The sequence below is a fragment of the Camelus ferus genome, chromosome 13 (assembly GCF_009834535.1).
Source record: "Camelus ferus isolate YT-003-E chromosome 13, BCGSAC_Cfer_1.0, whole genome shotgun sequence".
NCBI lineage: Eukaryota > Metazoa > Chordata > Mammalia > Artiodactyla > Camelidae > Camelus > Camelus ferus.
In genome coordinates, this window is record NC_045708.1 from 32,824,131 (window position 1) to 32,840,253 (window position 16,123).

A 16,123-nucleotide genomic window follows, 5' to 3' on the forward strand; every position below is an offset into this window, starting at 1 on the left:
ATTATCCTCCTTGGAACATAGGCCTGGGCATACAGTTACCCAGTAAAAGTAAAGCAATGTTGAGAATTAATGGGAATACCTTAGTCTTTCAGAATCTGATGTTTTCATTTCTCTGATCTTTGAGATATCTAATTCCATCTAGTTCAGAATATTCTGACTTCTGGATTAGTGGTCCTCAAACTTTTTGCTCTACTTCTCTCTAACATAATTTTGTAAACTATGAACCCCATCACATAATTTTTATCAGTAAGTATATACTGATATTTTAAAATAACTTCCTTTAAATGTATTCAATTAATTCTAAATACCAGAACAATTTGATTCCTACCATCAACCAGTTATACAAATAAATAACCTTTTCTTAACAGTTGCTAATTTTATACTGTTCATTATTCTCCTTGAATTTGTTTTCCATTTTACTTCTTCAGAGAATATGATCTTAATATAGTATATTCTTATACTTGAAATTTTTAATTAAGTTATCATCCATCTCTGCAATCAAAATATATAAATGAATATATGTAATTTTTAAGTTCTATGATCATGTTTTAAATAATTACATGTATTATTATCATACAGTTGATCAAAATAACACACAGTACAAGTTTTGATACTTCTTTTTTTTTTTTTTGAGTTTCATGGTTTTATTAACACAAATACAATGTGCACGAGCTGTCTATTTGTCTTCTTCACTGAGCAGCCTGGCGTTGGGATTGGTGACTCTGATGGCCAGCTGGGCTGCTCTTTCCACAACAGCTTTGCAGTTCTTGGAGGAGACGTTGTGAGCAATCTCAGCACAGTAAGATTTGTTTCACATCAGCAGCACTTCGAGCTCCTTGACGTTGTGGACCAGGAACTTGCGGAAGCCGCTGGGCAGCATGTGCTTTGTTTTCTTGTTGCTCCCATAGCCGATGCTGGGCATCAGGATCTGGCCCTTGAACCTCCTGCACACCCTGCTGTCAATGCCTCTGCGTTTCCACCAGTTCCGCTTAATTTTGACATATCGGTCTGACTGGTGCCAGATGAAATTTTTGGTCCTCTTTTTGGCGATCTTGGGCTTCATGAGGGGTCTGAGGGCAGCCATGATGCAGACTAGGAGATGGCTGCCACCTCCTCTCGAGGAAGACAGGGGGAGGGCCAAGTTTTGATACTTCTTAAACATAAAAATTAGATGAACTGGGGCTTTGTTCTTTTTTTCAGTTTTATAATTTTTTTAATGGAAGTATAGTAAGTTTACAATGTTGTATTAGTCTCTGGTGTACAGCATGGTGATTCAGTTATACACACACATACATATATATTCTTTTTCACTATAGGTTACTACAAGATATTGATTATAGTTCCCTGTGATATACAATAGGATCTTGTTTATCTGTTTTATATACAGTAGTTAGTATATGCAAATCCCAAACTCCCAATTTATCCCTCCTCCACTTCTCCCCACTGGTAACCGTAAATTTGTTTTCTATGTCTGAGTCTGTTTCTGTTTTGTAAATAAGTTCCTTTGTGCCATTTTAAAAGATTCCATATATAAGTAATATCATATGGTATTTGGTTTTCTCTTTCTGGTTTACTTCACTTAGTATGATCATCTTTAAGTCCATCTATGTTGCTGCAAATGCTATTATGTCATTCTTTTTTATAACTGAGTAATATTCCATTGTATATATACCACATCTTCTTCATCCAATCATCTGTCAATGGACTCTTACGTTGCTTCCATATCTTGGCTATTGTAAGTAGTGCTGCTATGAACGTTGGGGTGCATGAACATTTTCGAATTTGAGTTTCCTCTGGATATATGCCCAGGAGTTGGATTGCAGGATCATAAGGTAAATCTATTTTTAGTTTATTTTAGTTTCCCTTGACTCAGGGAAGGTCAAGAAGGCTGAATAAAGCCTATGTCCTACAAACAAGAAACAGGGAACATAGAAAGATTTGCACCAGGGAGGACCCCACAGGGTCCTGCTTGGTGTCATTTGTATCTATATAAATGAAAAATAAGAATGGAATTGATGTTCCAACCAGAAACTGCTAAAAAAAAAAAAAAGAATGGAATTGATGTTGAACTCTGTTCATTCTGAAAATACATAATATTCATGCACAGGTACAAGAATTAAATAGAAAAAGAAAGAACATTCAATAAAGACATACTGACTGCCAATAGGCACATGAAAAGATGTTCAATAGTGCTAATTATCAGAGAAATGCAAATCAAAACTACAATGAGGTATCACCTCACACCAGTCAGAATGGCCCTCATTAAAAAGTCCACAAACAATAACACTAGAGAGGATGTGGAGAAAAGGGAACCCTCCTATGCTGTTGGTAGGAATGTAGTTTGGTGCAGCCACTGTGGAAAACGGGTTGGAGGCTCCTTAAAAAATTAAAAATAGACTTACCTAATGATCTGTGATGTGAAAAGTCATTGTAGTTTTAATTTGCATTTCTCTGATAAATTTTGTTTAGTGACCTTAAGGTTTTTACATGGTGGTGGGTGGGAAGGACCCTAAGAACTGGCTGGGAGGTTTGTCTGTTTTAAATGGGAGGAGGATGATTGTGAAAGGGGTGGTATGTGCTCAATCTATTTGAGAAGACAATACACCACCAATTTGGTGACTTTTGCTCTGAAACTCTTTGAGGGATAGGGTTGTACCTTGCATGTAACAACCCCAGTGGCCAGAATTGAGAGCAAAAGGCCCAGAGCTGGGGAAGGAGAGGGATGGGTTACAAAAATGACTCAACAGTTCATCAGTTGGCAAGGTCATCACCTGGTTGTAGACTATTAAAGTCAGTGTTAGCAAAAAAAAATTAAGAAAAAATAAAAAGGAGGGGGACTCCATTAGAGGGAGCAGGAGATGATGTAAGGGTCATTTTTGGCTTAAGCCATTTTGTGATCTAAGCCTGGCCACAGTGCTTGTCCAGGAACAGGTCTCAGTAGTTAGTGATCTTAAGGGAACAAAAGAATGCTGAAACAAACTTATCAGGCAAGAGAAGTGACTACAGCAAAGATGTGTATCAGTTGTAAAGACTCCAATTCTGTTTCAACTTAAAGATTAGCCTGAAGTACTCAACCATCAGATCAGACCTAAAGGAAGATGATGTTGACCTTTCTGACCCTTGTGATTTCTATCAACTAAAGGTTGGACTCTGTCTACCACTCAAGCCCCTTCATGAAGATGCTTGTACCTTTAGCTTCAATTTTCTCCAATTTTGGGGGGAGGGGCAAATAGCTCAGTGGTGGGGAAAGGAATAGCTCAATGTTAGAGCACATGCCTAGCATGCACAAGGTATTGGGTTCAATCTCCAGTACCTCCATTAAAAAAAAAAAAACTTTCCCAGTTTTGCTGTTGGGGAGACAGTACTTTGGGAAAGATCCCTGCTGTTCTCCTTACTTGCTAAAAATAATAATAAATTCTTCCTTTTTCTGATCTTTGGCTTGGTTGTAGTCTTTCAGCTTGATAACCACCAAGATGTGAACCCAGTTTTTCTGGTATAATAGTTCTCTTTCTCTCCTACCCTATCTGCTTACAGTGGTCTCTCTAGGCTAAAATGAGTTTGAGAGATCCTAAATTCTGATCACATAAGCTGGAATCTGAGTGTCTTTATGAGGACTGACGGTGTGAAATGTTGGACATTTAGTCCATCAGGACACTGTGGGGCCAACTGGCATCCTTCAAAGTCCAACAACTCCCATCCCTCGGCTCTCAGATGTCTGCCTGCGATCCCTCAAAAGATAAAGTACATTCTTTACTGGGCAGCGTGTTTGCCCAACAAACTAATAGCCTTAGGTAATGCCTAATTTCACAATAGCTCAGGGTGGTTTGTTTCAGCTCACCTTGTCAGAGTCATAAACCCCGTCGCCCCTTCACCGACCTTAAACTTCTTACCTCACCTACAACCGGAGAATTGTGCATGCATGCATCCCCCAACCCATTGTGTTCATCAACTCCTTACCCATAAAAGATCTCAACAACTGACCTTCGGTGCTCATACAGGCTCCTCTCATCTGGCCCATTGCTGTTAATGACAGTGTAACCTAATACACTGTCCTTCTATTCTCATCCTTTGCCTTTGGTAAATTCTTTTATTGCTTGTACTCTGGCCCACTGTGTCCCACAAAAGACACCACGCCTACTGGGGAGACAGTGGGGAGTAATCCAGGGTATGAAAAGATGTTACAGGAACATGGGGCACGAGAGGATGGCCATATTCCAGGGCTCAGGCAAATTCTTGGGATGCATACTATCAAATGAGGATCCTTGGCTTTGCGCAGGAAAGACTTTAAAAATGAGCCACAGTAAAATGAAAGCAAGTTTATTCAGGGAGATATACACTCCATAGATAGAATGCAAGCTGTCTTGTGAAGGAAAAGCCCAGCTGGGCTAACAAGCTAAGTCACAAATCTAAGTGTAATAAGTGTCGGTTTACTGATCTAAGTTCTGCTGGGCTAACTCGTAAATCTGAAGTTTAGTGTCAGTTTACTGGGCTAACAAGCTAACTCGTAAATCTGAAGTTTAGTGTCAGTTTACTGGGCTAACAAGCTAACTCGTAAATCCAAGCTCAACAAGTGTCAGTAACGTGATCTGTTCCGAATTGATAAGCTCCAGTGTACTGATTCCTTGCTTTTTGTTGTTTGAGCCTTATTGGCTAATAGCCCCATACTTGTAATTAACCCTATAAAACCTCATGTGCATGTCTTGGAGGTGCTCAGAGCTTCGGAGCAGAAGCCCCTCTGAGCCCGCCAGCGTAATAAATCTGAGTACTCCAACCCTCCGAGTGGTGCTTGTTTCTTGGCTGGCCTGTTGTTTCTGTACAGTCTCAGAAGGCAAAAGAGGCCCTGGGAAATGGGGGTCATCTTGGAAAGTGAGAGTGGCTTAGGGGATACACATTCCATAGGCAGAATGTGGGCCATCTCAAAAGGTAAGAGGTCAAGAGATGTGGTGGTGTTTAGTTTAAAATAAAAGTAGATACACTCCAAAGACGTGAGTGCAGCAGTGAGAGAGAGAGAGAGTGATAGCGAAGGAAGGGGGGGGGGAGAGAGGGGGGAGGGAGGGACCTTGAGGTATGCGGTTGTTAGTTTTTATGGACTTGCGAATTTCACATGTTAACAAGTAGGAGGATTATTCCAACTACTTTGGAGAAGCAGGGATTCCCAGGAATTGGGCCACTGCCCACTTTTGGCCTTTTATGGCCAGCGTCAGAACTGCCTGTTGGTGCGTCACTTAGCATGCTAATGTATTACGACACGCGTGTAATGAGGCTCAAGGTCTATTGGAAGTTGAATCTTGCACCTAGTCAGGTTTTAAACATTTTCATCCTATCTTCAATTGCTGGGTCATTACTTTAATGGTTGTGCCCTGCCCTCTTTCTTCCTGTCTCAAAAAGATGAGGCAGAGTGGCCCTGGGGGAGTACAGAGGAGTTGGGGAGACAGAGGTGAGGGGAGAGAAAGGCCTAGCTACACTAGGACAAGCCTATTTCTTGCCCACTTCCACCAAGGAAAACACATAAATTCAAGACAACTTTCAGTTCAAAGGTCAAGCACAATTTCAAATCTCAGAACTGTCACTTAATAGCTGTGTGACTCAGCAAGGTACTTTCTGAGTTTGCACAATCTGTAAAACAGAGCCTGAATACCTTCCTCACAGGAAGCTTCAAGTGTGTTGGTAACATTTGTATCTTCATCTGGATGGTGGCTACATTGCAAAAAACAAAAACTCAGTTGAACGTTTAAGATTTGTGAATTTTTCTTTATATATGCTATACTTCAATAGAAAGGCTTACAATAAATAAAATAAAAATGAACATTCCCTTCCAGGGGTGTTGTAAAGATTCAACATACTCATGTTTATAGAGTCTAGCATCGTGTGTGGCACAAAAATGCCTGGCCAGGGTCCACTGTCCCGATACAGGGATTATGAATTTTTATTTCTTGAAACCTATAGACTTGAGGTCTTCCCTGTTACAATCAACCTTTGTATTCCGGCTGCTCTCTAGGCCTGTTTGCCTGGCGAAGTAATAGGACCAGTTTAGGTAGATTCAGGGAACTCGGCCAACCCGACTCTAAGGAAGAGAATGTAAAGAGAGCTAGGGCTGTGAATCCGGAGGGAGAGCCACGGGCACAAGACACCGCCACGTGACACCCGGCCCCTCCTCCCTCCTGCAGGAGCAGGAGCAGGTGCCGCCCAGAGCGGCCTAACTGAGGCGCGCGGTGCAATGTGGGCCAGGCAGAGGCGCAGCCCGGCCCCGCCCCCAGGGCCGCCCACGTGGCCGCTGCGCGGGCTTCACTCAGCCCGCGAGTTCTCCAAACCCGCGTGGTGGAGCGTGTACCAGCTCCGGCCAGTCCACCCACCAGCGTCCTGGGGAGGGGATGGTGTAGCCTCCCAGCTTTAGCTTCCATACCCCAGCTTCTTTCTGGGCGCAGGGGCGGGGTCCACCATTGCGCGTGTTGCCCGGCCCCCGCCCCCACTTCCGGGCGGAGCTTCATCATCTCCGCGCGTCTAGAGCCGAGTCCCTGCCTCCAGCCTCAGGCGGGTTTCCCTGCTGCCCACGAATCCCACAAGCTGAGGCCCACTGGGTCGCCAGCAGGGCACAGGACTGAACCGAGAGACCACAACTCGCTGTTTACGTTCTGTGCTTGTGCCGAGGTGAGTTTCTCCTCTGCTGCCGCATCTTTTTCGCAGTGGAGTTGGCCTCGAACCTTCACTACAGAGATGTCTGCCCCCGAGATAGTGCAAAGAGCAGAGGCTCTAGAGGCGACCAGATTCTGTTTAGGATTTGAACTCTTCCTGTTATTCGGTGTGTGATCTTGGACAAGGTCTCCGTTTCTCTGGACCTCAGTTTTCTCAGCTGTAAAATCAGTTCCTACATCAGAATTAGCGAGAATTAAATGAGATAAAGCTCTTAAGGCACCCGGTACATATTATCTGTAAGTTTTAGTTGCCATCTTCATTTTGTTTGCCCATCAACACAATTTTTCTAGGAACTCTAGCTTTTCTGTGGAATTGCAGAGATACTTCTCAGAAGTGGCAGGAGAGGGGTAGGTTCGCTTGCTTAGGCACGTTTTCCACCTTAGGTTTGGGAAAGCCGTCACATGTTTTCCTGTTGTTCCAGTGCTCTGTTAAAATGAGACTGGAATCTGAACCTTCACCGGATGGGGCTGCTACTTATTAACTCTTCCCTTCAGCCAGTCGGTACTCAGGACTGCAGGACCTCCCTAGAAGAGTCTTGCTGTTTCTTACCAGTTTTGTTACTTTTCTCAAGGTCTCAGTTTTTTTATCTGTAACACAAGAGCAATCCCAGTATCATCTTTTCTGGAGCCACTGGGATTTTTTTTTTTTTAACTGAAGATGGTAAAGTGCTATATTTTCCAGAGATGATTCTTTCCAGGTTATCCAAGAAGTAAAGGAAGAAGGTGATGACTTTATCAAATGCCCCTTCAGCTGTCAAGACCTCCCCCATTTGCCTCTGTTGGTGGGGGTGCTGGCATGGGGAGGCAGGCTATCTAGGAGTGAGGAGTTTAGACAGGTGGTAGGCCCAGACCTCAAGGAGTACCTAGATTTGTTGGGGAGACTTAAATGAACAAACAAATGCAGTGATGTGCACAAGCTATCAGTACGTGGGAGGAGCCAGAAATTTAAAGTGCTAGCTGAAGGGTAACCTGCTGTTAGCCAGGCAAGGGTGGGACTTGGGGAAGGAAAGTGTGCCCAGGCCTGGAGTCAAGTAGGTGGTGGCTGATTCTGCCAAATCTGGAACATGGAGTCTGAAATGAAGGGGTGGAGAAATGAGGGAAGAGGGAGCCAGGTTATTAAGGGTATTACTAAGGAGTCTGGACTTTATACTGAGAGTACAGAAGCACAATTGGAAGAGTTAGAGCCTTAGAGTCGCATGGTCGTATTTGGTGAATGCTTTGTGGGGAGAGGGGCTGCACAGGAAGCAGAGAGATCCCTGGGTCTGGTAGGGGTGGTCACAGCCAGAACAGTGATCTTAAGAGTTGAATCTGGGTGGGATGGGTAAAGATTTAGGAAGTATATGTTTTAAAATTCTTTTGGAATACCTCAAGAAGTACAGGAAGTGTTACTACAATCTTAAGTTTTACATTACAGTTTAGAGCAAGTGGTTTTATTTTTTTTTTTAATATTTACAAATATTGATAGGATTTTTAGTGCAGCCAGATAGATCAAATCTTAGCCACCATTACATATTTAAGGTGGTTTTCCATGCTGTCTTCTTTTAAGTACAGGAGAAGATACATTCTCCTCCCCATCACCTGTCAAAACCCTAATCTGATAATACTCAGAAATGCCTCAAATAAACTGAAATACTTTCTTTAGATGGCTTTTTTAAGACCCTCATGGATTATCTGTGAACCTGTTGTTTGGTTTGCTTTAATACTTGTCCTCCAGGGCCTTGAGTCTGTGGTATACAGCAAGAAGAGCATGGGTCAGGCACTGTGCAGAGTGCTTTAGCTGTAGTAGCTCCAGAGCTGGGATGCAAGCAACGGCAGAGCTTGAACTGTTTCCTCTGTGCTCTGTTGCTGGATTTGATAAGTACAGTTTTGCACATTTTGAGTCTCAGGTACTTATAGGGCATACTGGTGGAGATGTCCAGAAGGAGGTAAATGTACAGACTGGGGTAGGAAGAATTAGTGCTTAAGGTAATAACTGAAGACACGAGCTTAACTAAGGAGTGAGAAGGGATTGGGAACAGAACGCTGAGGGACACCAACTTTTAAGGGAGGCAGAGGAAGGGCCCATGCAGCCAGGAAACAGTCATGGAAATACTGCTTCCTCTTCTTCCTGTGCTTTCGAGTTTCCTGCATCCAGGCAGCAACCATTGAGCCCTCCTCCAAGAAGGAAAGACTGAGCCCCAGAGCGAAGGAATCTAGGCACTGACTTGGGAATAATAAAACCTGAGTCCTGATGTTACCATCTTGTCCCCCTCCGCATGTGCACCCAGCTTCTCTCTTTTCCATCTAGAACCTCTCCCAAGATAACATGAGGGTGTTTGAGTACTGCCAGAGGTCCAGTGAGGCAGTTCTTGACAAGCTCAGAGCCTATTAATGCAGGGCTTGGCTGGAAGGCCATTGCTTCAGGCAGAAGATGAGGAAAACTAGAGCTGGCAGAGGGTAACTTCCTGTCCTTAAGAAAAACATCTGTCTTCTGCCCTCCATTTTATTCGTTGGAGCTCTTCTTTGCAGGCCTTTGTTAGATGTTTCTACCTGGATGATCCCCTCCCCCCAAGCCTTAGCCTTTTTGATTTTCAGTTTCACCAGCAAAAGAAAGGGAGAGGCAAGCATCAGGTTTCTTCTTCCTTTTCCCCTTAGGCCGGGTGTTTGTTCCCATATTCAGCTCAGGTGTAATTTCAGAGCCTCACTTGTGTTCTGGTAAATCTGGGAGAGGCCAAAAGGTCACTGGTTGGGGATCAAGCCCAGGAAAGCAACCACAGACCCTGGTGGCAGCTGGCAGGCTAGTTCTTCCTGTGAAGTCCAACATGCTTGCCTGATCCTTGGGCAGTCTGTGTCCCTGGGAAGTTTGGTAACAAAGAGTGTCGCCCTCAGCGGTCTGTGGTTTGCTGCTTAGATTGAACGTTTTTGTTTTTGTTTTAGCAGAAAGTGTGGTCTCCGCAAGGTTATGCTAGACTATGAAATTCTTCCTGAATCAGAAGTATTAGGAAAGACAATTTTGGTGTGTTGGTTATACTTGCAACTTGTCCTATTACCTGCATTACCGTAATATTCTTGATGTCTTTTCAGAACTTGGAAATAAAGGTTATGATATTAAAGTTGGCAATGAAATCAGTCCTGAGAGAGCAGTATTTGTGGTACTGATGAGATCAAGGGGAAGGTTGTTCCTACCTTATTGGTTCTTGGGGGGAACATGCTTTCTCTTTTACCTTCACTTGACTAACTCCTGTTCATGAAGGCTTGACTCAGATGTCACCTCCAGGAAGCCATCCTAGCTGGGTTACTCCTTTCTTGCCACATTTGCATAGATTTTGGTCTTTCATGCATTGTGTCGATATCCTCTACCTTCCCCCATCAGGAAGGCAGGCACTCTGTTTGAATATGTGTGTCTCCTGGGTCTAGCACGAAGCCTGGACCATTCATCGTTTGCTGACTGAATGCATATTCTTGGGCCATTTGGAGACTTCTGATCTTCATAGCTCTCCAAAGGAGGTTGCTCCAATTACCCACCTGCTTTGTTCAGTTGAAAATTTTCTCATATCTGTAATTTACTGCTTTCTACTGTACTGAAGTCCTGTGTCTAGTTCCCCTTCCTGGGAAGATTTTTCTCCTTGACTCTTGGGAAAGTCTAACTCACTTTTAAAAGCCAGTATCAGTATTCCCTGGTCCTTGCCCTACAGAAGTCCCTTGCTGTTATGTGTAGCACAGAGTATGTGTGTCTGCTGTGAGGCACGGCACATGAGTTTTATAGGCCTGTGTTTGCCTTTTCTTGCCTTTTTCCATTAGCTTCTCCTTGACTCGTTGGCTCTGCTACTTAGCTCTGAGCTGGTTTTTTCCATCTAAAAAATGGCATCTTCCTGGGTAAGACCCTAATCTGGCCCAGCAGCATGGCAGAGCAGACCTCTGTGACAGGGACTCCAGAGAGTCTCTGTAGTTCTGACAGCCTCCTGGGAATGTTCATTTCATCCTCAGAGAAGGGACCCTTTCCCGAGCCTATTCTGTCACTCGGTCTCACTTTGTCTCATAATGGCCTTTGCTTGTCTTACGCTGGCTTGAGACCTTATACAGCCAAGGCTGGGTACTTCTGGGGAGCCGTCTGCCTGTTTTTCGATACTGGAGCACGTTAACACAGACCTTTAGCCTGCTAGAGGGAAGGCCGGCCAGACTGGAGGTCCGGTTAGTGTTTATCCGGGAGTTACTGGCGAGGTTGTTTCTAGGCTCCTGTCTCAGCTGCCTCTGTTCACAGGCACGTACACATGACCGTGTGTTTGTTCTCCTGTCACCTCTGTGCCCCCTATACCTCCCATGTTTTATAGGAGTCTTGACCAGTAGGTAGCCGACGCCCAAGCAGCAGCACTGACTCCCACACCATTCTCTTCTCTTCTGTGTTTCAGGGGTCAATGGCGACTTATGTCCTCCTGCACACTGGGCAGAAGATGCCCCTGATTGGACTGGGCACCTGGAAGAGCCAGCCTGGCCAGGTGAGGGATGGGGGAAGAGGAAGGACTTCTTGCTCCTCTGCTAGGGAAAAGGCACTCTTTGGGGGAGGGCCCATGCATTCTCCCTGGTAGCCCCACCCCTGTACTTCATGTCACGTGGGGATGAGCCTGGAGGGCAGAGGGAAGAAACAAGGGAAGAAGGGACCAGCAGTGAGCACTTGGCTTCCCCAGCTGATTCAGAGGAGGGGCTGAGGGGCCCAGTAGGGCCTAGGATATAGGAAGGAACCCTTTCCCTAGCTGGATCTGCACTGAGTGCTGTGAAGACGTGGGACCCCTCTGTGTCTGGCCCTATGCTGACCCCTAAAATGCCAGTTGTCACCTTGTGATGTGATCATGTTTCCTGTCCCACACTGGGCTCCTTGAGACCTGGCCTTTCCATGGTGCTCGGTCCTGAGGTAGGCACTCAGCAGGTGTTAGGGTTTGAAGAATAACCAGGGCAACAATGTAGGGTGAAGGTCAGCAAACTTTTTCTTAAAGAACCAGATGGTTAATAATTTAGATTTTATTGGACAAAGTTGCAAAATGGAGGTGATTATGTGCTTATGTACCTATTTAAAAATACAAAAATTGTTCTTAGCTCATGGGCTGAAAAGAACAAAAGGCAGCTGCTAGCTGGAGTTTAGTGACCCTGGCGTAGACCTTTCCAGCCTAGGGGAGCCTGGGAGTGGACACCTGCTTTCCCAGGTTGACATGGGTAAAGATTCAGCTCCCACCACGGGTAGAGCATCTCCTCAGGGCTTGTTCCTTGTCCTTGAAATCTGAGTCAGAGTTTAGAGACGTTTGTGAGGAACTCTGGCAGAGAGAATGGCCTCTTCTCTCCGGGATTTAGGCTGGGCTTTGCGGTGTGGTTGGATGATCTCTGCCCTTTTTTCCCTTTGCTTTCCTTCTCGCAGCTGCCCAGGAGCCTGGTGCTGGAGGCAGGAGGTGGTGGCCAGAATCAGGGCCAAGATGCGGAGTAGGGATGGAGGGAATAGGGATGGGGATGGAGCAGCAGCCGTAGGGCCAGGTCTGAGAGGCGTATGTCTGGATAGTAAGAGCTGCGCCTAAATGGGGACCTTGAATGGCAAGGGCTTGGTACCCTTGGTTCTGCTCCTGACACCATGTTTCTAGTCTGGTTTTTAACAGACTGACCTGTGCTCCTTGGTACCTGCTTTCTTCTCTCCTGATGTAGGTCTTTGAACCCAGCTTCCATCTCACTTCTCTGCCTTCCTTAATTTTCTGTCTCACCTCTTCTGCTCGCCTGAGCTCTCTTGGTCTGCATGGCTCAATGAAGTTCTCTCTCCCTGTGGCCTTGGCCTAGGAATTATTTTTGTACGTATCATGTTTCCCGAACCAACTCCTCGGGGCTGGGGACCTGTCTCTATGACCTATACTTCTGTCTTCTGTCCTCTGTCAGTGTATCCACCCACCTGAGCATCTAGCTGGGAACATGTTAATTTTTTGTGGGGCCCTGCTGATACGGCTTGGGTAGGAAGGAACCTTGGAGGTTAGTGGGGGTGGGGACAAAGGTTTTGGGGTCTTCTGGTTCCCTAGACTAGAGCCACCTTCCATCTTCTCACCTCCACTGCATGGATGACTGCAGTGGTAACTTCCTGCCCCCTTCCCTCATCAGTGACCCTCAGGAAGGCAGTTTCTGGTCTAGACCAATAGATCTAAAAGTTCTGCTTTTCTTACCTGGCAGGTAAAAGAAGCTATTAAGTATGCCCTGAGTGTAGGCTACCGCCACATTGACTGTGCTGCTGTCTACGGCAATGAGACTGAGATCGGGGAGGCCCTGAAGGAGAATGTGGGACCTGGCAAGGTGAGGACTGGGCTACAGAGGGGTGAGGTGAGAAAACTCAGAGGCTGGTGCTGAGGCCAGGCTGGAGGGAACTTGCATCAGTTTCCTTCTAATTCCTTTCCCAGAGGTGAGGGTGAATGGGATTGGGTGCCTTTGGCTCTTCTCACTCTGGACCCTGCCCCCTGCACCAGGCGGTGCCTCGGGAGGAGCTTTTTGTGACTTCCAAGCTGTGGAACACGAAGCACCACCCTGAGGATGTGGAGCCTGCCCTCCGGAAGACGCTGGCTGACCTCCAACTGGAGTATTTGGACCTGTACCTGATGCACTGGCCTCATGCCTTTGAGTGAGCCTTGCTGGGATCTTCATCCAGGGAGCCAAGGGTTGGGGGAGTCGTGTTAGTAACTTTTTGTAAGTCACAGTAGCAGAGCAGGGGAGGTACACTCATCTGTGTGGCATACTGAGGGAGGAGCTTGCCATGGGAACTCAACCTTTTCTGCTGCTGCTGCAGCCAGGAGTTTAGCTACAGAAAAAGGAGTGCAGCCTCACATGGTGTGTATCCTAGGGTGTGCATGGGTGGTCCTTCCTGCTGCTGCCTTTACACTTAGGAAATGTACTAGCTTCTGCTGTGCTAGGGTTGCAGTAAAGAATAAGCTCCCCAGGAGGGTGTGAGAGAAGCTGACCACTGGCCCTGTGTCCTGTGCTTGACGAAGGCTGCAGGGGCGTGCAACTCCCCAAGGAGAAAGGAAGACTTGCCAGAGGAGAGAGGATATGATCTGTGTCTAGGAAGAAGAGGGAAAATGGGCATTCCATGTAGGGTTAACACTTAGGTCATGACCTAGAAGAATGAAAAAACCATGCTTGTTTCTCTTTCTTGGCCCTTTCCCCTTTCTGGGCTTTGGCGTATGGCTGGATGGGTGGGTAGGCAGGAGCCTGGCATTTGTGCCACTCTTGGGGGGCTGTCTTTCACTCAGGCGGGGAGACAACCCCTTCCCTAAGAATGCCGATGGGACTATCCGCTATGACTCCACCCACTACAAGGAGACCTGGAAGGCTCTGGAGGCACTGGTGGCTAAAGGGCTGGTGCGGGCACTGGGCCTGTCCAACTTCAACAGTCGGCAGATTGATGATGTGCTCAGTGTGGCCTCTGTGCGCCCAGCTGTCCTGCAGGTGAGCACAGCAAAGCAGATCAGTTGCTTTGGGGTCGGGGGTATGTGCAAAAGCATGAGTGAGCAGATGATGGGTCCACTCATGGGGATAGCTAGAAAGTTGTTAGAAGTGTTGGTGCAGAAATCCTCTGCATAAAAAAGGCCATTGAAGTGTGGGAAGGTAAATGGAATGGACAGTGGAAAACTGAGAGTGAGAAAAGCAGGTTGAGGGGAAGTGGGGGGTCAAGATGTGCGTGTCTGGGTGTGGTCTCCCCATGGTGATGGGTTGTTTCTTGGCTTAGGTGGAATGCCACCCATACCTGGCTCAGAACGAGCTCATTGCCCACTGCCAAGCACGTGGCCTGGAGGTGACTGCTTATAGCCCTCTGGGCTCCTCTGATCGTGCTTGGCGTGATCCTGGTGAGCCCGTCCTGCTGGAGGAGCCAGTGGTCCTGGCACTGGCTGAAAAGTATGGCCGGTCTCCAGCTCAGATCCTGCTCAGGTGCGAGCAATCTTGGGGAAAGATGATAAGGTCAGGGAGAGGGCTCCTGGGAGGCAAGGGTTGAGAGGTTCCTTATCCAAATGCCTGGATGAAGCTGAGAATCTTGCTATGTGATCTGGGTAGAGGTTACACTGAGGCGTGTTCCTCATTTCAGTGGGGCTCAGGGGCTCCAGGAGCTTAGAGAAGGCTGCACAGAGGACAAAAAAAAAACAAAAACAAAAACAAAAAACACTTAAGAGTACTGATTCCATTTCCTTGTCTACTTCAATCCCCCACCTTAGGTGGCAGGTCCAGCGGAAAGTCATCTGCATCCCCAAGAGTGTCACACCTTCCCGTATCCTTCAGAACATCCAGGTACTTGGTGATATGTCTGTCCTGTCTTCTTTAGCCCACTGGGACTCAGTCTGGCCCTGACTTTGCCTGGCTAAGAAGGCAGTGTTCTGGAACCCCAACTTCCACCCGCAAAACTGGCTTTCCTGACCCCTACCTCCCATCCCCAGGTGTTTGACTTCACCTTTAGCCCGGAGGAGATGAAGCAGCTGGATGCCCTGAATAAAAATTTGCGATTCATTGTGCCAATGCTTACGGTGAGTATGTATCACCCTCCAGAGACAGGGAATGTGAAATCTGGGGTGGGATTCTGGCCTCGACCTTGCTGGTCAGAGGAGTGGCAGGGTGTTGTTATTGGTAGGATTGCTGCCCTGGATACAAGGAGCTCTGTTTTCTTTAATGAGCTCGCAGGAGTACTTTGGCTCAGGGATAAGCCATATAGCCTGTGAGTTCCAGTCCTGCCTTTCGATGTAACCTAGAACAAGTTATGTAACTTCCCCAAGCTTCAGCTTCCCATGTTTAAAATGATCCAAGTTCCTGACATGTAGTGATCTCTCAGTAAATGATACAAATGTGGGGAGCCTTGTTGAGGAGCTGAGGTTGAGCTGACGTCTGCTGCACATAGGGAAATAAATAGTTCTGAATCCCAGCTGAGACCACAAACTCTTAGGGGCAGGGTCAGCTGTGTACCAGGCTGTGGGTTTGGTGCTGAAATGCTGTTGATACTGTGGCATTTTGTGAGGCCAGGGCCCTGTCACTGCTATCTGGAATAATGCTGCACACAGGTGAGGTTGTTAAGGAAGATTTGGGGAAAGATGCCCTGGGTCTCTGGAATGTCAGCTCCTGCTAATGGAGTCATCTGTCTCTCTTTCCAGGTGGATGGGAAGAAGGTCCAGAGAGATGCAGGGCACCCTCTGTACCCCTTTAACGACCCATATTGAGACCACGGCTTCCTGGCTTTTCAGCTCTCCAGCTACAAAGTCCTGCCATCCCTAGAAAGGGAGTTAATAAAGCCATTGGAACATCCATGCTACTTGCTTATTTGTCTGGTCAGACCTGAGATGGAAACTGTTTCTCTTAGTGATGCTCGGTGCGACCTGCCCTGAGCCCAAACTCCCTTATCTTTCTTGGCTCTGGAGAAACCAGGGTGTAGCTGAATTTTCCTGTTTACTTTCCTAAAT

General features: G+C 46.5%; 1 protein-coding gene and 1 pseudogene across 1 annotated transcript; one reads left to right on the forward strand and one right to left on the reverse strand.

The window, feature by feature from the left end:
- Positions 1–676: 676 nt before the first annotated feature.
- Positions 677–1,159, reverse strand: LOC102508746 (annotated as a pseudogene).
- Positions 1,160–6,339: 5,180 nt separating this feature from the next.
- Positions 6,340–15,970, forward strand: AKR1A1 (aldo-keto reductase family 1 member A1). Its single transcript, XM_006178426.3, has 9 exons — positions 6,340–6,648; positions 11,081–11,167; positions 12,867–12,986; positions 13,157–13,308; positions 13,937–14,132; positions 14,413–14,612; positions 14,894–14,966; positions 15,113–15,199; positions 15,818–15,970. The coding sequence occupies exons 2-9, from the start codon at positions 11,087–11,089 to the stop codon at positions 15,881–15,883; spliced, it is 975 nt and encodes a 324-aa protein (XP_006178488.1). The 5' UTR covers positions 6,340–6,648; positions 11,081–11,086; the 3' UTR covers positions 15,884–15,970.
- The last annotated feature ends 153 nt before the right edge of the window (positions 15,971–16,123 follow it).

What these genes read in the sequence shown, in the direction of transcription:
- AKR1A1 (XM_006178426.3), top strand. Translation starts at nt 11,087, where the DNA reads ATGGCGACTTATGTCCTCCTGCACACTGGGCAGAAGATGCCCCTGATT. An exon ending in AGAATGTGGGACCTGGCAAG is followed by an intron (nt 12,987 to 13,156) that starts GTGAGGACTGGG and finishes CCCCTGCACCAG; the next exon opens with GCGGTGCCTCGGGAGGAGCT. An exon ending in TGCGCCCAGCTGTCCTGCAG is followed by an intron (nt 14,133 to 14,412) that starts GTGAGCACAGCA and finishes TTCTTGGCTTAG; the next exon opens with GTGGAATGCCACCCATACCT.